Source organism: Macrobrachium nipponense, chromosome 19 (genome assembly GCF_015104395.2).
Source record: "Macrobrachium nipponense isolate FS-2020 chromosome 19, ASM1510439v2, whole genome shotgun sequence".
Classification (NCBI taxonomy): Eukaryota; Metazoa; Arthropoda; class Malacostraca; order Decapoda; family Palaemonidae; genus Macrobrachium; species Macrobrachium nipponense.
Genome location: NC_061088.1, coordinates 24,703,615 through 24,730,132, shown reverse-complemented (window position 1 = coordinate 24,730,132; position 26,518 = coordinate 24,703,615). Strand labels below are relative to the sequence as shown.

At 38.4% G+C, this 26,518-nt stretch overlaps 1 protein-coding gene across 1 annotated transcript in view; it reads right to left on the bottom strand.

Annotated features, from left to right (window-relative positions):
- Positions 1–3,440: 3,440 nt before the first annotated feature.
- LOC135215266 (protein jagged-1b-like) overlaps positions 3,441–26,518 on the bottom strand; it is a 380,196-nt gene continuing 357,118 nt past the window's right edge. Inside the window, 15 exon segments of the mRNA XM_064249807.1 lie at positions 3,441–6,146; positions 6,283–6,433; positions 6,751–7,086; positions 7,528–8,075; positions 8,272–8,499; positions 8,755–8,868; positions 11,011–11,169; positions 12,289–12,439; positions 12,708–12,835; positions 13,125–13,214; positions 13,217–13,273; positions 13,276–13,329; positions 13,658–13,771; positions 24,743–24,860; positions 25,081–25,193. Coding sequence (XP_064105877.1) covers positions 5,548–6,146; positions 6,283–6,433; positions 6,751–7,086; positions 7,528–8,075; positions 8,272–8,499; positions 8,755–8,868; positions 11,011–11,169; positions 12,289–12,439; positions 12,708–12,835; positions 13,125–13,214; positions 13,217–13,273; positions 13,276–13,329; positions 13,658–13,771; positions 24,743–24,860; positions 25,081–25,193 — 2,960 coding nt within the window. The 3' untranslated portion in view covers positions 3,441–5,547.

Here is a 26,518-nt window from a genome sequence, read left to right as displayed (position 1 = left end):
TGTGATAATTGACGAAAATGAAAATGGGGCCAAACAGACTGTACATACATATGCATATACACACATAGATAGACATACATATACACGTACACATACACACGTGTGTTTTGGCTGATATAAGTTTCGTGTGTTTGGTAGTTTGCGTATGTGCATAACTGATTTAATTATTTATGTAATTTAAGGTATCAAATCATGTGTGATTTGATACCTTAAATCAAATCAAAGTGATTTGCCTTCATTAGTGGACTTATGCATTTAGAGCGTCTCCGTGAAGTCACTCTGTTAGCTTTATTGTACCCCTTGCACTCTTACAAAATCCTCATAAGCAAAGAAAGCGTCAGTCTTCAGTAGACATACTAATGTAAGTAAAATGGGTATTTTACCCACTATTGCTTTCTGTTTAATTTTCAGTTAATATGTAGTACCATGCTCTGTGTATATCTCCTAGCGTACAGGCGTTTCCGCATACACCTTTGTCACATTTGTATATTTTCAACTGTGTCACTTTTTCCCTCCGCAAGCCTATTTCGTCATTCCTCCTGCTGTGAAAGTAAAACCATATAAAAATTTCACCTGTATATATTACAGTCACAAGAGGAAACAACTTGACCCTATCTTCATCCTCCATTGCCTGGTCTTTGCCAACAATATTCATGTTAATAACACTGGAAAAACCATGATTATTTTTCCTTCCTCAGTTGACTCTCCTTTCAGTATTTCCACTATTTTTAAACTACTCTATTTTACATGATTAATACACATTCATTTTTCTGTAGTTCATGTTAACTGCAGTGTTATCTCAATCGTAGTTTCTGTAGTTCATGTTAACTGTCCTGTTATCTCCATCGTAGTCTGTGTTTCTCCTTAATTCTTATTTTTATGACTTTTCTGTTTCCTCCCTTTGCAGTGATTTAAAGACGTTCTGAGCCTCTGCTTCTTATCGATGCCGTAATCATCAAATAATCCGTTTGTTGCAAACGTTGGATATTCCACGTTTTCTATTTTTAGGCCTCGCACTCTTCTCCTTTGATCATTCAGTTATTTCTTTTGATACAAGTACTGATATCCATAGCCATACGGCTGTCTTCAGTAATTTACATAAATCTCAGACGGTATTACGCTTGTCTAAATAGTCTTGTTTTAATTACTGCTCAGTTTGCTGCAGACCCCGATATTTTGGAGTTGTTTCCTCCCAAGAACAAGCCTTCGTTAGTTAGCAATGTAACAGCAGCTTAAGTTTTGGTTTTAAACTTAATATGCACATCAAGCTGATGTGTATATTGATTAGTGTATTTAATATGCCCTTCTTTTTAATGTTAATTTTTATTTGAAAAAAATATATCGCTTTATTTTATTATGTGTTATCACTTTTGCACTCAATTCCTAACCAGTTTACTGTGTTATTAAGAAGTGTAATGTTATCTTTTTAACTGTAGGTTCATAATGAGTGATAAATGTTATTCGAAACATAAAAATGAATTTTGCATTATGGTCACTTCGTTTGCAATATTTCTCTTGAACTTCGAGGGCTTTCCGTTCACCTCCAACCTTTTCTCTGATCTGCTTCTTAGAGCAGCCATTTTGCAATACTTGTTTTGCAAATCCTCTCGTATTTTCCTACTTTCTGTTTATTCCACCAGCTACCGTTAGTCGCTTACTCCTTCCCAGTAAATGAAACAAGCTACGTGAATTATGTTCTTCGTCTACGATATTTTCAATATTTTAAAATATTCATTGCATGGGTCCCTCTCACTTATGGCTTTCAGGTCTCATTATGACCCAATGCCGTTTTCACTAGCCTGTTATGTTCAGTTGGGCTGAGTATTTTGTTTACGTAAGTTTATGAACTATTTGTAGTTAATTACTCTTTAGTTCGTTTCCGCATTTTGATGCTCGTTTGAACTCATTAGTGCCTTTCGCTTTAATTATAAATCTAGATGTATTTAGATAGCAGGCGAGAAACTAGTTCCCACCCCATATCTTTCGCGTTCAAAATTTTTATTTATCTACTATGGATATTCAGATTCTTCAGCATAGGTATGTACTGTTTTCGTACAGTGTACTCCGTCGTATGTTATAGATGACTTCGATTTATATGTAAAATTGTTCATTTATGTATTATATATGTGTGCACGCATGCATTGCATGCGTGCGTGCGTGTATATGTTATATGTATGTATACCTGACAAATACACATCCACACTATATATATATATATGTGTGTGTGTGTGTGTGTGTGTGTGTGTCTGTGTCTGTGTGTGTGTGTGCGCGTGTGTGTGTGCGTGTGTGTGTGTGCTGTTGACATAAATAAAACAAGGTTACAGCATATAGAAATATATGTATGCACGTATTGCTTTACCTTAATTCACGAAGAGTCCGGTGGGTGCATGTTGTATATTTATTGTGACAATCCAAAGCTTGTCGAGTTGGTATGGTTACGTAATTTTGTTTTACACTTGACTGATGTGTTTTTGTTGGCACTAATTCATATTAGATAGAGTTGTTTCAGTTATGACTTTTTTGAGTTGCACTATTCATAAGGACTAGGGTTAGTCAAGTTGTCTGTATACCTACACGTGAATTCTTTAGTGGGAGGGGTGGTCCAGTTTTCATTTCGCATTTTTGTGCATTTTTGCTTAGATTCAGTTCGTAGGGGGTAAGGTTCCTACAGTTTATTATTATTTAGAGGCGATACGGGTGGCCCCATTATGTATTTTTTTTTGACTCTTAACTTTTAGGGCGTAAGGGTTACTTTGTCCAGTTATGTATTTTGGTTGACTCTCAATTCATAGGTAATAGGGTTGGTTCAGTTATGTCGTTTTGCTTGCAAATTATAGCGGGTAGTGGTGGTCCAGTTATCATTTGTGCCTGCTCGGAAGTAAGAGCAGGGTTGTTCCAATTATATAATTTTGCTTTTATTAATAATGTGTGGGAGTTTTTTCCTTTGCTGACAGTTGATTCATCCTGTATAATATATATATGTGTGGTTCACACATATATCTATATATATATATAGTAGATATATATAGATATTTATATATATATATATATATATATCTTATATATCTATATATATATATATATCTATATATCTATTATATATATATATATCTATATATCTAATATAATATATATATATATATATATATATATCTATATATATATATATATATATTATATATATATAAGATTATCATAATAATTATATATATAGATTATATATATATATATAGATATATAATATATATATATATATATATATATATATATATTATATAGATATATAAATATATATAATATATATATATATATATATATATATATATATAAATATTATATTTATATAATGTAAAAGCTTTGTGAGTCATCAAATATATATTGATGTTCTAAGGTCAAAGAGTCTGGGGAAAATGAAGGTTATTGTAAAAAATAAACACATGTTCTTCATAACTTTATTTGAACTCATAAATGTCTGCTCTGCTATTTTTAGCCCCATGAGTCTACAAAACTATATAAATTTATACTAGTTTCAGTCATTAATAACAGCACTATTTCTCGCAGGCATAGCTGCCAAAATATATCTTGTAGTTTCAGGGCCTCGTCTATTCATTCGGGCAGATTTAAAAGTCGGGGTTTGAGAACTCTTCATGCTGACGAGATATAAAGTACAATAAAATAAAAATTACAGTATAAGAAAGAATGCCAAGAATGAGGAGATAATTCATGTTTTGAGAGTTGACACCTTACGGTTCTACAAGACCAGAGTATGAGAGCAATGATTTCATTGTCATTGGACGTACTTGTCAATAACATACATTGCAAGAGATCACGTCATGCTTGGCACCGCTTCGCAATTCTTTAGCGTGACGTCAGAATGAAGAGGTCTCCGTCATTCTAATTTTCCGGTGCTGTTACAGTGTTTCATTCATTGAGGCACCAACACCTTCAACGTTTTCATTATCATCTTCATCATAATAGAGGGCACTGAAGACATCAAATAAATTACTTACATATTTACATTGCACAACACTGAATACAAATGTACAAAAATATCACAGCTTTCTACATGAACGTCAGGTATATATAGTTATATATATATTAAAAAAAGATATAATCACTTTTGCCAAGCGTCATTTCAGGATACCTTAACTCTGTTTTACATTATGCCTAATAACGGAGTATCTTGAGAGATTAAAAAAAAGTGGGGGGGGGGGTTAATTTATGACAAAAGTGAGTCATGACCAAAAAATATAGTAATTGATATAGCAGTGAATGAAGTAACGAATAGGATTCATTTAAGTTTGAGTGATTTTAGAAATGCAGTGCTGGTAATCTCCAAATTAAGAAAAAGAGGGGGTAATTTTGCAAACCTGCAAGATCTGCTTACTTGTGAAACCTAATCAAGTCTTACTGAGGTCACTCGATGCTAAAGTAATTCTTGACATTCAGAAAACAGAACCTTAAAAATGCAAAATAATAACTTGCCCCCATAAAGGGTTCACGCACATAAAAAAAAAAGTATGAAAAATAATTCAAATGAGCCCGCGCGCGCTAAGTAGAACGGAAACTAAGAATATGTAAAGAAAGTGACGTTTCGAGTTTTTAAGAAGCAGTTGAAAGATCTGTTTACAATGAGAGATCACGATCTTCCATTAGAATAATACGTTCATTAAGTACTACGAAAAAATTTTTCTATACAATTATGAACACCTTGGCCAAAATCTATATATTATACATAAGCGGTCACATAAGGCAGATTAAAAAGGCTCCGAATAAAAGCAACCAGGGCGTTGACTGATTGGAGATTATCTGGCATCGTAACACGTGGAATGGTCACTTGACACCAGAGCGAAGAAATAAAAATAAAAAAAGGCAGATTCAGCTAACATTATGTAGAACATTTTAAGACCATATTTATATGTACATAAGGCATAATTGTCTATTGGATGGAAAAATTAAAATGTCCACATCACTTTTTTAACATGTTGCTATTTTTTTTAAATATATGACTTTCTTCTGGAAAAAATGCAACTGAAAATTAATTTTCAGTCATTGGCACAAAAAGTGTCTTTTTTTATTTATTAAACTGGCAGCCATCGAGAAACTCGGATGCTGATGTTAAGAGATAAAAATTACTATTAGATACCATTCACCGTTCAAAAATACACCGGGAGATTACCTTACATTCCTGAATTTCTCGGCCGCGATTAGGCCTTACATATGTATGATTATCTTAGAGGCACTTCAGACAGGGACGTGACGTCAGAATCTGTCCCTTGCTGGACGTTCGTCAGAAATCAGTGTTGCCAGTCCACTACACAACTAGGGCCACCTGTGCGGTGAATATGAAAGGATATCTTATTCTTTCTCAAACAGGTTAATTAAAAATAGTTCTCACTAAGTACACTGGGCCGATAAGAAGTCTATTGTCAAAAATCAGAATATCATTCGTGACACAGCTTTTCCTTAAACAGGAAATCCAGTTGAAAGTCATAAAAAATTAATGTGATTGCGAGGGAGCACAAGTACATTGTCGAAACAAGGACGCTAAACCACCACCTCGCTAGTGATGGGGTCCGTATCCATTGTCCTTGGCGAAATTGCCTTGAGATTGATCTCCTTTTGGAAGCTCTTGCAACCCGGATCATGTGGCGTGATGTTCCGTTCGACATCGGCATTCTGTACTTTCCTGATAGCCACCGGGACCCCACCACCTCCCCCATGGGTAGGGGATTCCGCACAATCACTGAGATCAGTTTCGGGCGTGGCCAATGTGGCTTTGGGCACTTGCATGAACCCCATGGCGTTTCCCATGGGAGACAGCTTTGGATCCCCGGGACCCTGTGGATTCATTCTGGAACAAGAAGGCTCTCCCATACCCTCCAGTGTGCCGCCGCTCAGTGATGAAGACGTCGTTTTCAGGGGATTGTGGTACCGCCACAATTTCTCTTCATTCTCATTGTTCGATTTCTCAGCGTGGGCATCATCTGCTAGTTTGTGCCTAGAGGAGTGAGATGGAAATGCATTCCTGTGATGGGCCTGCAAGTGACGTCGCCTGCACTGCCAGTATCCCAATGCTGCAACGGCTAAAATAACCAGGACAACTAGTACGACTGTTATAGCAGCTAGTACTCCGCTTGCAACACCTAAAAAAAATAGAAAATTAAGTTATTGTCGTAGGAATACGAACTTGATAATAAGGTTTACAACCAAATATAGCAATATGGAAAATGCTATGCTATTTGTTATTACGTACTACACCAAGTATTTGAACTAACTAACCTGTAGGTTCGCCACTAACTACTGTTGTCTCAACTTTGACCTCTATCGCAGCAGTGAGGGCAGTGACTGGGGTCAGTTTACGACTGACAAGTTCACCTAATGTTTTGGCAGCCACAGTCACGTCTCCTTGGACACCTTCTTCCGGATAAGACTAAAGGGCACCAAAAAGAAAGAAAGAAAGAAAAAAAAGTGTTAGTGAGGACGTTTTTCAAGATGAGACTTATGATAACTAACCAGTGTACTTTCGAGTAAAACCTTACGGAAACTGTTAAGATTCTACTTAAACTTTGAGTAAACTAAATTTATTCTAGCAATTTCATTGTAAAAAGAATTTAGTAATCAAATGATTCCTTCAGACTATAACTATGGAATTTCATATTAAAAGTTGATTTTACTTTGTACACAATGGATCAAATACCATTCTTTCAAAAATAAATATCACTGTACGTTTCAGTTTTCCCTACTTACCAAGGTCACTTCGATGGTGTCATTAGTGCCAATTAAGAGAGCGCAAAGAATGATAGGTGGTGGTATTGTAGTATGTGCATGTCGGTCAGCCCAAGCTGCCCTAAGCCCTTGACAGACACTTTGAACACGAGCTCCCTTTGGTAGCCTTGTGCGGTCCAAAACAAGGGTCAATCTTGCACATCCATTGTTGAGATTGGCGTGATTAGGTGTGCAGTCAGAGGGACCAGGATTAACACTTGGTGCTACTGTCTGGCCACCTTCTTTTAGGTCTCGACACTCACCCCAGTTCTCACATGGTGGAGCAAGGCACCATTCCAAGGGTCCCGGGACACACACCTGATTTAGTAAGAAAAAAAATTGTTTTGACAAACTTGTATTGTGCTCGAAACGGGTTTTTATGCCATCAAATGACTTAATTATTAAGCTTTTGAGTAGTGAAGAGGTGAACTGCCACATTCAGTATTGTTGAGTATTACGGAATTATGAGAATATACCTCCGATAAAGAGACACGGTATTTATGTATAAGCAAACTGCTAGCGTCCATGGCTTCAAATGGAAATGTATGGCAGTAAAACTGTATTCATCACCAGTTATATTACTTTAAAGTTTATGGGTTTTTACACCTTGGATGGGTGCTGTTACGAAATGCTCATTGGACTAATTTCAGGTAAAAAAAAATCTTTGGTAATTTTTTCCTTGACAAGTGAAATACAATAAATTTGTGAAAAAAAATGAAAATCTTACAAAAATGAATATTGTGTTCAGGCAAAACTAACCTGGCGAGATTCGCAGAGGTAATGCGTTGGTTCTCGGGAACGGAGGCAGTTTTCAGGGCCACACCAAACATTGGAACAGGAGGCAGCGCCCTGGTTGCAGTGACATGAATTACACTGATGCCTCCAGACAGCGCCATGAGGTCTCAACTCTCCGCCCCAGCGACAAGACTGGTTGCCGTCTGTGACATTACTGGCTCCCTCTACCAGATCACATCGACGCCCTGTCCTTCCGACGGGACAGACGCATTTAAAGTCCCCTATACCGTCGATACACGTGCTTCCAAACGCACAAGGAGATGATCCACATTCATTGATGTTGACTCTGCAATCTGGTCCCGTGAAACCAGCTGCACACTTGCAAACTCTCCAGTTGACACCATCGACGCATTTTCCTCCGTTGTAGCAAGGATGAGGGGTGCAGTCATTGATATTATTCTGGCAGGTGGGTCCATCCCATCCTTCTGGACACAGGCAGGTGAAGCCATCTCCTGAGTTAACGCAAGTTGCCCCATTCAGACACGGTGAAGAGTCGCATGCTCTCCTCAGAGCTGCAATTGAATAACGAAAAATCATGTCCTGTGCTAAGTTACAGGGAATCTTTAAAGCTGAATATAATTTCGACAGCTGACCTCAGGATGTTATACCAGAAAATGTCATATTATTTTCATAATGCAACAACTCTTCCTTGTTAATAGTTTACATTATTTAATTTAATTAAAATATGTTCTTTATTTGTCAACTTACGAATTTGGCATGTGACACCCCGCCAACCTTCGGGGCATCGGCAAACGAAGGCATTCCCAAGGTCGCGACAGCTGCCACCATGGTGGCATGTCGACGTATCACAATAAGAGGTTTTGGAAGCACAGGTGCGGCCCTTCCAGCCATCCTGGCAGACGCAAGTGAAGTCCCCGATTTCGTCAATGCACGTGGCGTTATTCCGGCAAGGGTGGTCGGCACACTCGTCTACATCTGAAAAATGGAACGAGACTTAATTGTGAAGCGCTGGGTACTAAAACAAAAAGTATTATTGAGTGATAAACGAACTAATACATCAAACAAAGAGCGAATGACTACATCAATTTACAAAGAAGCACAACCCTGTTCATTGCAAACAAAAAGAAAAAAAGAACGTGCAGGAAGCATCTGCTACGGTATTATGAGATATTTCCTTTAATTCAGCATTGAAATATCTCCAACTTAATCTACATTTTTATTCGAACTTACTTATATTGCACAGTTCTCCTTCCCAACCTTGATCGCACAGACACTGGAAATCATTGACGAGGTCAACGCAAGTTCCCCCGTTCATACAAGGTGACTGTTCACAATCGTTGATATCTGGAGGAGAAATAAACGAGACACTGATTTGCTAGTTCAGAAATATCATGGAAGCAATATACATTTTATGTTTTCCAGTACCTGCATATAACTGTCCACAATGCAATTCTGTAAAAAAAAAAAACTGTTAATCTCCTGTTATACGTGCTTTCGCCTCGAAGTCGGCAAGTCATTATAGAAAAATTCACCCTTTCTTCCAGTTGCAAAACGGCGGATATTAAATCCCACAGATTGAGCAGAGTCGTGTGTAAATCTTCCCAACGTGTTGGGGTTATATACAGCCTGCCAATGAAACTGTCGTCGTATGTGGAAGTGGTGAAGAATATAAATCCCTCTCTCTCCTAAGCTTTAATTATTAACCTGTTGCTTTCTTGACCTCTGAAAGTAGCCTCGCTGACTGGAATCCTTAAGCTACTCGTTCTCGCCTTGGGAGGGGCAACTCCTCCCAAAACTTGAGGTGGATCTTGACCCTGCAGGACATCCGACTCGAGACAGAGCCACAAGTTTGGGCCTTTAAAGAATTTGGGATACGGGTAGGACAGAGATCCTTCAAAGCTGGTTTAAAGTTTCTGTACGATTTTTCCTTCAAACTGGAAGGTCGCTCTTAACCCTTCGACCTTTACCACTAGTTTCAGTATCTGTTTAGTTATTTAATGGAAAATTCTCTTTAGTGCTGAATATTTTGAAAAAAAATTTCCGAGAGAGAGAGAGAGAGAGAGAGAGAGAAGAGAGAGAGAGAGAGAGAGAGAAAACAAGCTTTCTTCCAAGTAGTAAAAATTTACCAATTACATTATGAATTACTCGAGTGAATCAATTCATTCCTGGTAATCCCATTAAAGGATACCGCCCCTCGTCCTCAGTTGGGTCGTGGGGATCTTCAGGCCACTAGGGAGTCCTTTGGAAGTGACGGGGGTAAGGGGGGCAGGGGAAGCGGCGGCATGGCAGGGGCGTCGCCAGAGGTGCCCCCACGGATGGTCGCTTCCCTGTTGATATTGACAGGTGGCGTTTGAGGTATAATTACTGATCAGGGGGTGGCCGTGGCTCTCAATAGTTAAGGGGAGGGGTTCGCTGATACCATCTGGGAGAGAGAAAGAGCGCGGGGGTGGGGGTCGGGGGAGGACATACCAGTGCTACCATACCGTGAAAATTTAACCATCCCCATCCTGTCTGTACCCTCTTTCAACTGGAGTATAGGGTCCTCTATCGCCAACGCCATTACCTTAACAATTCTCTTCTTGAGATGTCCGTGCGCCACGTTTAAGACAAGATAACGGCACCCAAACTGAGCAGTCTGCTCATAGCGAACTTTCAGGATGTTGGAAATTGGTTTCCTTTCAAGAAACAGCGCCGCAAGCAAAATGCAACGGTCATGAGCTCATGGACTTGGTAAATGTGTAAAGTGAATGTAAACAAAGTCCTCTTGGACATTATGAAATGGCAAAGTGATTGTAAGAGAAGAGCATCCCCACCTATCAGTGCTCCCTAATTAACGGTGTTGAATTCGAAGAGAATCGTTCTTTGGAAGCATCTGTCCGGAGTCTGGCACTATCTGAGATTGGATCCCCATTGGAGGCAGTGGAGCGTCAAACACTTGCGCAGACCGAGTTCCGCGGATCTTTAGGTCCTTGGTCCTCTTAACAGCACTACTATTGTGTTCTTGTTCCGTACGTTTATCTATGATAATAATTACGTCTTTGGTGGAATAGCCTTTGAAAGCTAATAAGCACCTTTATCTGTGCTCGACGCAGAATCACTTTGTTTCCCATGACAACATAATTAAAAATAATTAAAATTCAGCAAACTGCATTTACACAACGCAACACTGAGTAAGGTGTAAGAATGAACTTATGCTTTCATGAGATAACCTAACTTTATATGTGGTGAAGTGAGCTTTCAGTTGAAACTGATATTGAAAATTATTCCAGCATACAGTAGACTTATCATGTTGAGTTTGTGTGTGTGTGCGTGTGTTTTTTTTTTACAATGGCCTCGATAAAAAATGTATAATGATTTCGAAATTCATCAATCAGCTGACACCTTCACGAAGGAATTGAGTATACATCAGGCTAAGTAAGAATTATGAGGATACTTGTTCGAATCTGTAAGGAACTGAAGCTGACGAACAAAAGGGAATGTACTTACTGACATGACAGTACTCTCCGGTGTATCCGGGATCACAGGCGCAGGAGAACGTCCCGTCGGAGTTGCTGACGCAGCGTCCGTGACTCCCGCAGATGTTGGAGGGCACGAGCAACACCGAACCGCTGTCCTGAGGAGCCGGTACCGTGCAGCTGTCCACAACTGTGTAAGGGGCACGGGGATACGGAAGGTTAGGAGACAATTGACGTAAGGGAGGGGAGAGGTGGAGAGAGGCATACCGGTGCTCTAGGACTCTGGGTCTAGGGTACAGCCACACCGAGACGGTGTACCGCACTGAACCTTCGAAGGGCAACGGTGGTGCAGGATGGAGACAGAGGGAGAGAGAAGGAAGGAAGGGAAGGAGGGAGGGAGGGAGGTGGAAGGAAGGAAAAAGGGAGAGAAATCGGAAAGGAATAGGAGTGTACGAGGCAGAGGAATGGTATTCCATATATTGGTCGTAGTGATGAATAATGAAGAATTCATAGAACAAGGCAATGGAGCAATACGAGAAAAAATTGGAAGCGAAGATTTTAAAAATCAAGACATAGAAACACCAAAGGCGGATGGCACAAAGAATAATGCAAGAAACAGGAAGCAACATCGCGAAACAGTTAATAAACAAGGAAACAACAAGAATACAATGACAGCATACAGCGTAAGCATTGGGCGAAGGCAGTGCATTCATTGTTACCGCGAAAACATTGAGCGGTAGGCGAATAGACATAAACAATACGTACACAAGGAGACACCATGCAGGAGAAAACACAAAGAAAATACACTATTAAAATATGGCTTTCAGTAAGGCTTAATTCAAATAAAGCGATCGTGATTTTACATTATATAATTTAATAACTATTTTACTATTTAATACTGCATTATTCATCTTTTTCTTGAAATGTACATCAAGTCAGTGAGGAATCCAATAATCTTTGTGTATATTACAGTCTCAATTTGTATATTAGTCAGAGATGAAGATCCAGTAAAAAAAACTGGAATCTTTATCAACGACGAGAGCATAGGAAGTAAATGAAAACCTGTGGCATTACCAATGTGCAAGTTTGTTTTCTAAGTACTCTTTTAAGTGGCCACTGCCTGTAATTTACAAAGCGTTTAAGCAAGTACAGGAACTAGGGGAGAGGGGGAAGGGAAGTGACCTGAAGCTTATCAAACTTTGAAGATCTTGAAAAGTGTATTTTAGAAAGAGTTGAGCAATCGTACTAAAATTGAAAGTGGTTCTAAGGGAGTGTTGAATATGGAAGTAAATGTAGTAAATGCATTTACCTTGACATGGAGGTGTTGTGCAGGCGGGCCTCTGCTGTGAACAGTTCTTGCCTTTATATCTTTCGGGACAGTGGCAGAAGTAGTCGCCCTGGGTATTTATACATGGTGCCCCGTTGTCGCAGGGGTTTGGGTTACACAGGTCAATGTCAACCTGCAAGACGCATGTAAAATGCAGGATTAAAAAAATGTAGTTTATTATTATTATTATTATTATTATTATTAGCAGTAAAAGTGTATTACAGAAATACAAATGAGAGAATTTGAGTATAATTCATCAGACAGTGTTGAGACATCTGGGATTTTCATTGTTATTATATGCGAAATGAAGTGATGTATAAATATTTTGAAACCGGTATTGGTTGCTAATTAGCAATAAAATATACAGTAATAATAAAGGGTCTTTGACAAAAGTAACTTACCTCGCACTGGGAGCCTGAGTATCCAACAGGGCAAATGCATCGATATCCTGCAACCTGGTCAACGCAATCTCCTCCATTGTTGCAAGGATTACTAGTGCATTCGTCTGTGTTGGTTTCGCAGTTTCGACCTAAAAGTAGTGATACATAAAAGGTAATTAATCTAACATTATAGAAGATTATTAAATACTTTTTACTTTGCTACATAAGGATGCACTTTGAAAACTTTCAGTTCTAAAACAATTACGTCATCATTTCCCCCATTTTTTCTCTTTCACAAAACAATACCATTAAATATCCCACTGGCATAATATCGACGGGACTGAACGATTGGCCGATGCGAAACACTGCACAAAAACAAACTTCAGTGGAACTGATCTATAATGAAGACCCACCACACGAGTGCCGAGATTGCCTTACCCGTGAAACCCTTCGAGCATGCGCAGTGGTAGTCGTCAACAAGGTCAATGCAAGTGCCACCGTTGAGGCACTGGTCGTTGCAGTCGTTCAGTTGATGTCGCAGTTCTTGCCCTCCCATCCGTTGCGACACTGACACTCGTAGTCGCCTCGAGGTTCACGCAAGACACGGCGTTGATGCAAGGACGACCTTGGCATTCGTCTGAATCTGGAATGGTAGCCATGGCATGAAAAAAAGAAGTAATGACTGGTCCCTTGGAAGGTTGTAAATTAGTGCAATTAAAAAAATATAATACACTTATTCAATTTCATGCAACAAAGATTATGCAAAAGTTTTTAATGAAAAACTAACTAATCAAGTTAAATAGGTGTTCTTTAACACTGATATAAATCCTATTAGAATTTAATAATTTCCAGTCTGATCAAAAAAGACTAAATATAAAAGCAGCACTTCCAAGACTAAGGGCGAATGTAGTACAACTACAGCTTAATCAGATCATTCGATTAAACCCGGATGTCATCAACGACTGACTCACCGAATTGGCAGATATTTCCTTCCCATCCAACAGTGCAGTTACAGGCAAAACCGTTAACTTGATCGATACAGGTGCCACCGTGTTCGCACGGCGTCGATTCGCACTCGTCTACATCTGCAATGAGAGGAGAAAAAGTGTATTGATTTCCGAAATGCGACTGCACAAAAAAAGTACATCCGTGTCATGGTATCACGAACAGCTCTGAGGATCGAACGACAAGCATCCAGTTGGTTGGATTTTCTCTGGATAGTGTGGTCTGGTCTGTCTGTGTTCCTGCATTTGAACGAGTGCCCTCTTACGAAAAACCAAAGCTTAGACATTTGCAGCTATCCCAGAAGTTTGCTCTTGAGCTACAAAGGTCATAATGACGCCCCAATAAAATCTTATTATACTTTTGTGTAGGAAAATATTCAAATTAAAAAACTACCAAAGGAGGAAAAAGATTTAAGTATTTTCTTAAGGCTTCAGACCTTTGAAATATTAGTCTAAGTACCACCTGAAGAAATAAAGACCGGATCTACTTTTTTTCTTTCTCTTGACAGCTCTTACAATAACGACGTGCTTCCTTGAAACCAAAGCACGAGAATATATTCCAGTAATATCTGAACAACAGTTTTATTCCAGTTAAAAACGGAGTTCATGATGTTTCAGTTTTTCAGAAACAAAAACAGATGCTACGTTTCAGTATTTAAAGTATAACCAAAACTAAAAACAAATATTAATTTCATAAATGTAGTTAATAGTAGTAGTATCAACTGTACTTTATAGCACTTATGTGTCCTCTGTAGTGACCACTTACGAATGTAAACAAAATGTTTTATGGTAATTCAGTATAAGTAATGACAGTTTTTGAATGTGAATGTTCAATAATCTCGTGCATTCAGTAGAATCATGGACTCTATTACTCAATTTACTTAGCGTGCGTTTCCAGCGTAATTCTCAAACTCTGGAACATTACGCAAATGCTGCAAGTTTTCCTTTACCTTCGATGATAATGGACTTAATATCGATAGCACTGTGAGTGCAAATGGAAAACTATAGTTGTGCAGCATGGGTTCAGTGGCAGTAACGATCATCATAGGATGGTCTGAAAAATACTTTTAAGGGGAGCTCGAACAACTTGAAAGGTAACAGTGCGAAAATGTGATTACGCGATGGTTTGTTAAGGAAGAAGATATTCACATAATGCTGCATCCCTGTAAACGGGGAAAAATAATAAAAGTTGGCTCAAATATTTGATGTCGCATTCTCTGTACTTACAGAACATTATTTAAATGAAGTAACTTTATGATAAGAATAAATTCGAGGTGTAATTTTTAATGCGCATACTGAATGGGCAGACTTCTCAGAAGACTAATCCTAGAATGTGTAAAAAAACAAGACAAGTGAAGAAAGTGTACTTCGCACAAAACCGTCAAACAAGAAAATGTGTCATAATAGGAAAAGTACACTAAATTCTCCATCCTTTGTTATCACCAAATGAAAAATTCCTGTGGTATATAATTATTACAGGGCAAATATAGGCCCTTTTACCATAAAATGAGCTAATCGTCATCTACATTCCCTTCTGCTAGGATGCGTATTGGCTTGCGTTACATCCAATCGACCAGTCTTGAAGGTAACATAGAGAACGACATCAATCAACAATGAGGTCCTAATTGATTCGACCAATCACCCACAGCTAATGACGCCTAATGGCATGACACGCAGGAAGGAGAAAGATAAATGTCTTATTTTATTTCTTTCAGAAGGGCCTCAAAGCCCTATGTACGCCCTAAAAAATGACATGAAAGCTCCACGAGGTTAAAAAATCTCTTGGGATACGGATAAGCATATCATAATATTTCTTTTTTATAGAAATATATAAGCTAATATACTTCTATAAAAAATATGCTTTTCATATTAATATGAACGACAAAAACCTGCTTAACACAGGGTTAATACACAAGGGTGTTCAGCCAACATACTATTATGCACCAGATCCTCAGCTTCATCAATATAACAAAGTGGTAATACCAATATCCTCAGATAAATACCTGATATAATGCAAACCTAGACGGTCTCTGGTGCACTAAAAGGCTTCTGTCACAAGGGACTCGTAGCATTACTTCTATAAACGTTATAGATTAGTTGTGACATTTTTTGGGAAGTCTTGATCAAAGGTAGTAGGAAAAACGTTTGCTATCTTTCAGTATTGGATATTTCCTTTGTTGAACTGATGAACGGGAGGACTAAGTACTCAGACTCCATCTTTAGAAATGAAAGGACTACGTATTCAGACGCCATCTTTAGAAATTAAAGGAGTGCAATAGAAGTAGAGTATCCATTACATATTTTCATCCCAACGGAATAACTTTATTAGAAGTAGATACTTTCAACTTAATCTTGAACAGATAGCCCTATACATGATTTCTGATGAATGATTCATGAAAATATTTAAATGTCAAATTCCTCTACATAATAATTCGAGATGTATGTTGTTACCTAGTTGTCTGTCAAGATTGTTAAAGAAGGCACGAAGGTCTTGCCACCTGAATCCCTCATTACACGTACATTACACATTCAAAAAAGAATTTAATTTTTTTTTTTTTTTTAAATTAGATTTCTCGCGAGGTTAGTATTTTTAAACGAGGTAACTTTTTCCTATTCTCTGATTAAACACATCCGCTAAGCAGATATAACGATATGTGCATATTATATATATATAAATTATATATATATATATATTATGTTATTTTATATATATATATATATATATATATATATATATATATATATATATATATATATATATATATATATATATATATATACATTACATTTAATGCGTGTGTGATGTGTGTGTGATAAGAAAAGAAAAAAAAAAAAACTAATCCCACAGTAAACATCAAGAGCTGGTCCTTTGGGACACAGACGCCTTTATGTTCCACTGACCAAACTGTGGGGTGGCCAAGCATCCGCATGATGTGCGAGCTGTATAAATTCCGATGGGAATTAAAAAATTCGTACCACAAGAGTGGGGAAGGAAAAACACGAGAAGTAAATTAGTGAATAAAGGGGGAAAGGAGAAGAAAGGGGGAAGAGGTGCAAAAAGAAAATGAAGCTAGTCGATAAAAACGTGTGAATTGAATGCACCACTTCTGAAGGATTTAACAGAAGAGGGAAGCATTTGCAAGGCACGCATGTACCTATGACGTATTGCGGCAAGAACTCGTCGCAAGGACGACTAGTGCATTATATAATAATTCAGGTGTTGTGGCTTAACAATAATCGAAACCTGGTTGGGCTGTGCCTATTACTCACGAATCTATCTGCCTTTATTCTCTTTCGCACAGTTACAAGTATTTGTTCAGAAATATGACGACAGGGGTGTCGATATAATCAACACGGTGGAAATGTGCGTATAGAAGATTAAAGAAAAGCGGTGACATTACGAAGCAAATACATAAACAATTACTCGATAAGATTGCACAGTCCATTTCATCACAAACGCTGCGTTAGAAAGTCCTCCTATAGAGGAAGAACCATCTTCAGCGTTAACTGCAATGCTCATCGAATTTAAGAAAATAATGGCTGTATTGGTATCTGAACGAGACTTCACCAATAGTGCGTTACTTCCACCAATAGGCAGTTTCCCAAAAAATGGGGTATCACCAGATAGGACAAAAAATTGTAAAGGGTAACGCTTTCAGAAGTTTTACCCTCTTCATACCAGGCCTTAGGTCGGGTGAAATGGGATGGGGTAAGTTTGCCTTGTGAAGAATACATATGACTGAAAAGTACAGTGGAACTTGATAACAGCCAAACATATATTGAGTATTTCAGCAAAAGGAAGATATTGTTCGATTTCTATTGCATAAAGTATCCTAAGATTATCACCGTGTCCTGAAAAAGAAAGCGACATTCCGGTGGTCATATTGCCTCACGTTGCACCTCTCGTCTAAGGAACGGGTGCAATATAAATTCATGAGAATAAACATCGCATCATATAAAAAAAAGCCACTTTCAAGTTAGTGAATATTTGAATTTTTTGCTTAAAGAAGCATTAGTCGGCAGGTGCGGGAAATGCCTAGTACACAAAACGAAATAAGTACATGATTAATGGTTTTTGAAGAATGGGAAGAAACAGAAAAAATATGCGATAGTTGACTTATATATTCTTACAAATGCCTTCGTCAACATACGCCTAGGGTAACTGGAACATGTGCGCGAATATGTAGGTATGGGCGATTTTGAGAGAGAGAGAGAGAGAAATTAATCTCTCAAAGTTTCATTATATACTTTTTGACAGTCACGAAGCCCATCTGAAAATACGGAAAAGATATGGAGAGCAAACAGTAATATCGATCCACTTACAATAAATGGTTAGCACTCTTATGTACTAGCATTATATATATTCAACTGCTTATTTTTTAAATGTCTGTTTTCTTTAATAAAGGAACACTAGATACATAATTTGAATGAAGGTATGTCATTAAAACAACGAAGTGTGAAAAAAGCAAAGTGTAAAAAGCATCCACTTTTACAGAGCAATAAAATTCCTGTGTTACTGTTTAGATAAATTATAAGTACATGAAGGACAAAAAGTATCATAAAAAAGAACAATGACCCTTCCACACTAACAAAAGATAAATGGATATAGGAGACCAAAACTGAAGGGGGAGAGGGGCAGATCGACACTTGAACATGTGTGTGTGTGTGTGTGTGTGTGCGCGCCCTCGCACCCCCACATGTCAAACACACCCTCTCCTGTCACCTACTCCTTACCCCCATTACCCCACGGCCTTTCTCCTCCCTGCGTTATTCGCCCTGTCACCTATTTCGTTCCTCCTCCCTCTTCCTACTACCCTCCGCCCCTTCCCTCCGTTATTCACCTTGTCAATACACAGTGTTGTACAATCTATTCATTGGGCTCCGCGAGATTATATTGGGAATTATATACTTAAGTTAAAATAGGATATAACGACTCCCCTCTTGGCCATTCTGGGTTAGTGAGGGCACGTGCGGACACCATGTGTGTGTGTTTGCGTGTGTGGAGGCAGAAAGAGGACAACATTCGTAAATGTACATGAGCTGGGGAATGTCCATTTCAGGAACAGGAACGTCACTTCCCATTTGAGGGATATCACTTCCCTATAGAGCTTGGGGAGAATATTCCGCGTACGTTTTTGTGAGAGTTGACTGCTCTAAATAGGATTTTAATCTTGTGTATGTATGCAGTTGGCGAAGTTTGCATTTCAACAAAGCTGCAAGCAGAAGCGTTCAACATGATCGTTATTTTTCAAGTTTTTTTTTTGCGTCATGAAGTCATTTACCAACACGCACATCCGAGAATAAGTAATTTATTACAGAACGAGAGAGACAATCATCAATCACATATCTTGATAGCAAACGCCTAAGAAAACATCTTGTCAGAAAATATTCAACTATAGTATTATTTGCAAAATAAATGCGGAGTCACATGTATGAATGTGAGGTCGTAAATATGCATCCGACGCTGTATCAACACATACAGGTGTTGGCGTTCCGGTCCGAAGGCTCTAGCATGGAGACTTAAACGTACGTGTGCGAGTGTTTGTGTGTGTGTATGTGTGTGTGTGTGTTCGTAGCCTTGGCTTGTTTGCTCAGTTAAGTGCTAGCGCGTTTGTTATGTTGTGACTACAGCCTTGTTTCCATCGTAACAGACCAATAAAAGACCTGCCTGATAAAAAGAAAAAAAAATGCGTTGCTTTATTACAAGATTAATTATTCAAGGAGATTCCACTGGCAATATGATTCTATCGTAGGCTGGAGTGTTTGTTCGCCGGAGTTTTTTTTGTTCGGTATGAGTGGCTGGAATGCGAGGCTTGGAGAGTTGCTTATTACAAAATTTAGTCTTAATTCAGTTGTCATGTGTTAAAAAAAATATCAGCCTCATAACTAAGAATATTAAAAATGAATTTTGATATACTGATCTTACAAAAAAGAAAAATATCCTTGCCTTAATTCTTCAAGAATATACCAGTACTGCAAGTACATTAAAACACAAATGAATAAATGATCACTTAAATGAAGCCCAGTACTCTCGTTTCCAAGTCAAACAACAACGTCACAGTAATTGGAAATCCAGGTTAAGTAAAGATGACAAATCTACTGCTTTATTCGTGTCGCCACGTTCCCCCCATCCACAACAGTAGTAACTGCTGGCAAGCAGACAGACTGCAAAACAAAACAATTGAGTCATCACTTTAGGAACCAATAATTAACGTAGTTTTTCGGAGGGTATGGCAAGAAATTCAAGAAATTCATAGATCTTAGACGATTTTCGAAGTCAGAGATAAAACGTAAAAATAAATAAATAATTAAATAAAATGAAAATCACTGCCCAAATCATTATAAAATTCCTGGAAGTCTAGTAAGATAAATATGGCGACGTTACAAATGTAACTTCAGTCACAAAAAAAAAGGAATGGAAAATAAACATACCTAAGCTATGAAAAAACGAACGCTGCAAGACGCGAATGATTTAAGATTTTCCACGCTGGATTTCGACTCGAAATGAACGTAATCGTCTTTCAATACTTCGTTCACTAATCCTAATACTGTAACTTGAAGTCATGCGTTAGAGCGACGTATAATTGTGAAACCTGCAGTTCGAAGTAGAAAAAAAAAAAAATGTGTCCCTCGAATAATATCAAAGGTTAACTACATTCGTCGGACTTCTTGCTCGACTAAATAACCATCAATTTATCAGACGAATCTCGCCCTAAAAACCACTGTAAAATGTACGGCAAAATGACCGACTAATTCAACAGCACAAAGAGCAGGAAAGGCATAATAAACTTCGGATTTTCATTGGAGGTTTATTCACGTTTCCTTGAAATCCAATAAAATAAACTGTGAAAAGGTCTGTTGTATTTCATCAGGAATTTCATCTTGTATATCTCAGTTTGGATGCAGACGAAAAATCGCGACTTTTTACGATATCCTGATCAAAAGGGTTAAGGCTAAAAACATTTTCTTCGTATTTCCATCATTTCGTTTCTTTATTAAGTTCGGGAGACTGAATAAGAAGCACACAAACACACACACGCACACGCACACTATAGTAATTGATATATAGAAATGGATTAATATGCGTACAAATTTGTGCGCACGCATGTATACATAAAATTAAATAAAATATGATACTATATACCGTGGAAAAGACAACTTAGCATTCAACTTTCATTTTCCCAGAAATCGTCCAGAGGTCAGCGCGGTTCCGTTTTGAAATATAAATAAATAATCTTAATAGTAAGACACCTTCATCCAACAAGACTTATGGTGGAAGTGACCTTTCCCTGGAAATGCATCTGGGAGTCAACCAGGGTGTTGTTGAGCTCGCTACTACTCCTCAAGGCCGACCAAGACACGCTCTCCTGTGCCCACCTTGGATCCCAAACCCCCACCCCTACCCCCAACCCATGCCCAACACACCTTGAACACCTTACCAAAATCCCTCATTCCTCTTACCCAAACAGACCCCACCCGACACCCCACCCTTCCCTGCATACCCCGAAATCTCTCGGACCAAACTACTGATCCAAGCTACCAAGGGCTTCCTTTATCTCATTATATACGGATCGCCTCTTACCTTCGTTGAAAAGCCACCTCCCGGACCTCGTCGTTGAACACGGTCTGAATATTTATAAGAAATAAACTTTGATTCTAAAAGCACGATTTTAGCCTTCAGAAGCTCATCAGCGTCCCCAAAACTCCACTGGGAAATAGAGATGTGTTCTCTAAATCGGTGTCGAAATCTAGTCGTAATACGAACTCCGCAGAGAAATTCTGAGCGGTGATAAAGTGTACTGTTTACTTGATTCTGAAATAGCCATATCACTCTGCATCAAGGTTACTACATGCAATCACGCTCGACGGACTCAAGTACGCGCAGAGCAAGTCAACATATAATAATATTTTCGAGCGATCCAGGTTTTTTTTTTTTTTTTTTTTTTTTGTCAGAGGGAACGATTGAACTGTCTAACTTATAAATAGTTCAACTCAGCAGAGAACGAACAATATTGTAAATACTAGAAGAAAATCGTAAATTTTTCATGATACAAAATTAATGATAACCTTCAAATTAAAGTTTTAGCGTAATTTCTTGAATCGTGGATAGCGATGGGATAATGGATTTTACCTTTAGATTTCCTAGATCTTAATTTCTGTGGCTAATGTTTAGTTATCCTCTATGAAAATGTAACGTTTTAACATTACCTTCCCGACGTATTGTAATAAATGATTTACGAAAAGCATAGGAATATATCAACGTCACAAATGGAATAAAATTACGCTTTGCAAATTAATTTTGTCGCTATATAATATGTCAAGTTGTATGTCAAGCTGCAAGGAAGAGTGTTGTAACTCAGTTTTCGCAAGATTTTTTTCTGTCTAGGTTTTATGGATTTTAATTCTAAATATTTGTTCGTTAAAGTTGTCTTAAGCAACGCTTGCAGATAATTGTCAGAAAGCATTTAATTTTTAATAATTTTGATGAAGGCCTCATATAGAGTATACTTTTACCTTGCAGGTTTTCTTTTATTATAATAATAATATTTCAAAGTTCAGTTTTTGCACTCCTATACAACTATTTATATCCTATTCTAAGTATGTTTACAAATCCTTTGTCGTCATTTGTTAATTCCTGATAAAAAGTTTAAATAATTGTGAATACACACACACACACACACACACACACACACACACACACACAGAGCGAGAGAGTGCAAAACAAAACAAAATTTTCACATCAACCAAAAAGACTCACTCATGATAAGACAAGTAAATCAGATTTTGAAAATTTTTGAGTCAAGGTGAAAAATCAGATCTTAACGCATGACTGATCCTCTCATTTTCAAGTCTCAGCTCATTAAGTCTTCTTTCTTTTGCTCCTCCTCCTCCTCCTCTTCCTTTCCCTTCCGCTACAAGGTTTCCTCTCCTCCTCCTCCTCCTCCTCATCATCATCATGCCTACAGATTCCAGCTCGCTGCCTCCCTTCCACACAACCCCACCCCACCCAGTTATATTAGATGGGAGTTTTCATCACCCTTCCTCCTTTTGTTGTATGGACGCCTCGCTTTCTACTATACCACTTCCAACGTTATGTCACCCCTCCAGCTTTATGGCTTTCCCAAATCTTTCAAGAAAATCCAGATGAAAACAAGGGACCGAGAATCACCCAAGCCAGATGAAACCTTTAATATCCTCTACATCCTTTTATCAGGGCCAAAAGTTGAATCAGACCTCCGCTAGCCTAAATGTCTTCGGTGGGGGAGGGAAAGGGGGGGGGGGTCAGGGGGATAGGGGGTTTTCCTGGCAAGGATATGAGAAGTGAGGCCACACTGTAAAAGTTAGATTGAAAGTCGTTTAGCAGAGATCGCGGATTTTCTTTGCCTTTTATTTCTCGTCCAGAGGGTTAAGGGTCGGGGTCGACGGCTCTGGCAGCTCCCACTATAAGCGAATGGTAGAAGAAAAAATGTGAATGAACGTTGCAGAAAACTGTACAACAAAAAATACTTAAAGGAACAGTACTTGGAGAGGGAGAGGGACGCGAACATTTTATTAAATCCAAATTATTTTTTAGTGTAGGATAACGAGAGAGAGAGAGAGAGAGGATAGGGAGGGAGAGAGAGAGAGAGAGGAGAGAGGAGAGAGAGAGGAGAGATTATCATTATACGTTTTATCATTATTGCGAACATAATTTCAAACTCATTTCTTTTACACAATAAAAGCGAAGAACAGCACAAGTATGAGGGCAGAGCGCACTTCTTGCAGTACGTTGTGGGTACTCTTGCAACGAAGGATATTGCAAGAAGCACATGGGGAGTCTTTTATCTTGCAACGGCATCAGGTCATTAATTAAGACGTCGCATCTAACCACTGCTTCCAACTCTGACGATTCCCGCTGATGTTAAATAATGACGACATCTTGGGGGCCACAAGATTTATTTTTTTTCAATTTTTTTTTTTGATTGTTGAGGGCACCAAAAAGGGGTGAAAAATAAACAGTTTGAAGAGGCCACTACAAAGGGGGTAAGATCGGCTACGTAGGTAAGAAAAAAAAAAAAGAAAAAAAAAAAAAAAAAAAAAAAAAAAACTGTGGAAAAAAGTGAATGGTATCAGCTGGGGATATTTATCGTCAGCTCCAGAAGCCAAGTAATAGTTTCTGCATATGAAGTAAACGAGAGAGAGAGAGAGAGAGAGAGAGAGAGAGAGAGAGAGAGAGAGAGAGAGAGAGAGAAGAGAAGAGAGAGAAGGAGAGAGGAGAGAGGAGAGAGAGAGAATCACTGTAAAAAATATCTTCTCCTCCTAACTTTTGGCTGGATCAGATTAAAGCGACTGAGACTAATGAGTCAACTCTAAACTTATGGACTTCTCTTTTAACAACAAAATACTTGACCATCTCCTCGACTAACTGTTCTGAGACGATAACGAGAAAGCCTTCGTGAGTGTGTGTGAGAGATGGCTGCAGAGGAGAATGAAATTCAAAACAAGTCTGCAACCAATCATTACATGGACACCAACACAATTTGTCCTACTGACACGAGATAAGCAGCGCAGCCAAAAGAGAACAAGATCCCTGCAACCTGGGCAATGATGCAGGGAATACGAGGACGCAGATAACGCAGGAAATGTCATGTCTTTATTGGCAGTAAGAGATCGACCTCTTTGCTTGGTTTATTGTGTTATTTCTCATTTCCGACTTGTATGACTTCTTGCAGTACTTGCAGTGCAAACACAGTACGTGCATTCATTCTGAAACGTAGTCAGTTCTTGAGGTTCTACCATTAGAGGTAGTAATTAATTAGGTTCAATTCCGCTTTCTCGCCAACGTTCATACTCTTGATCAGTAACAACACAAAAGTCGTCGTCTGATTGTACCTCACTTGCTTATGGACTTGACATACTATAATTTGCTGGAGTTACGGAACTGCTCTTGAACCGAACACTTTTCCACTCTGAGGAAAAGTTTGACTTTTTTACCAGTAATCAAGATAGTTAGGAATTATGACAGAGGTTTCACACAGGAAGAAAGGGTTGAATTAAATCGTTCCAACTTACCGCTCTCGCAAGTGGTGCCGGTCCATCCAGGTGAACAGGTGCACTGGAATCCTCCATTGACTTCTAGACAAGTGCCTCCGTTTTGACAAGGCTCTGGGGCACATGGGTCCTCGACAACCTAATTAAGTAAAATAGGAATACATATGAAATTGTAAATTTGTCGATGAATTATAATTTTATTGCTAAAATTATCCATACCTTAGACGCGAATTATGAGATGGAGGCCTTAAGTAAACGAAATCCTTTTAACATTTACGAGTACTGACTATGGGATAGCTTATATATCCAGGTAGGTAAAATAAACATCTTATATAACTGCTCCCAGTGAACCTACTTACCTCGCAATTTTCGCCAGAGAAGCCTTCAGGACAGGTACACCGATATTGGTCAGGTGCCGTGTTCTCACAAGTCCCCCCATTCACGCAGGGGTATCGTCCGCAGTAATTCAAATCTGCCAGAACAAAGAAGAAGTATATACTCAGTGAGTGGATTTAGCGCAGTATGAATCACGGTTAAAGGAATGTGCGGCTGGCATACAACCAGACATTCGTTGGGTGTTACTGTGATCATTTCTCTGGATACTGGACCCGAGATCTGGAAATCAAAATTCATTACTTGGTGTTTCAATTAATAGAGTTCTAATAGATAATTTTATATAATGTTCTTACAATAATAATAATAATAATAATAATAATAATAATAATAATAATAATAATAATAATAATAATAATAATAATAATAATGTTCGTACATTGTTTTGTTAAAATACCCGAAAAGTTTGACAAAGAAATAAAAAAAACATTAATACAAAAAATACAAGCCGCTTAGCTCTAGCTGACCAACCCATTAGGGTTCCAACTTTGGCCACTTGTTCAAACCAACGAAACTCTTTGGCGGTCGAATATAGCGAATGGTGACGACGGGAATCTTTGTTTGCGCGGCGATTGGACACGAAAGCCACCCATAAAATATTCATGGATTCCAAAAACAATGCAAACACAGCTCTTGGAATACGGCGGGGTGACCTCGTGGAACTAACATTATTACACGTGACGAAAGGTAGCTGGCAAAGGGTGTTGTTACACCTCTGCGTGGCTCCATTGCCCTGAGTGATGGCAGTGTATTTCTGGAAAATGAATTGTACCGCCATATTTGCGATATATTTCTTACGTATGTTCATAACGTAGAGGGATCGGCATTTACTCTCGCTGAAATATGATGACACACACTACACATTTAAATGGATGAGTCCTAAATTTAAATTGTCTATGAAGTAATAATGAATTTAGAAGAATATAATTAATCACACCTTACGCGTCTGTATGCCAGTGGCAATGACAAGGAATAAAACTAGGAATAAAACTAGAAATAAAACTGGTTGTGGATCTGCTTCAGGTTATTTCAGAATAAAAGGATTTATCAGGCTGTGGGGATTAAATAGACACCGTATGGAGCATTTCCCTGTCTATGTAGACCAAGCCTATCGTCCCCTTTTATAAACCTACTATTACATACTAAATATGTATCGATTTATGGAGAGAGAGAGAGAGAGAGAGAGAGAGAGAGAGAGAGAAATTCTTCAGCTGTTTATAATCCTCCATCTGGCCACCTTAATCTCACATCAAAGACGCAAAATAAATGACAAACGATTCTACTGCGAGGGACACAGAGTTAATGTGGGGGGAGGGCAGGGGAGACTCTGGATAGGGCAAGAATAACCTCAAATGATATAAAAGATGGGCAGGGGAGGGCCCACCAGTTAAATCACCGCCCCCC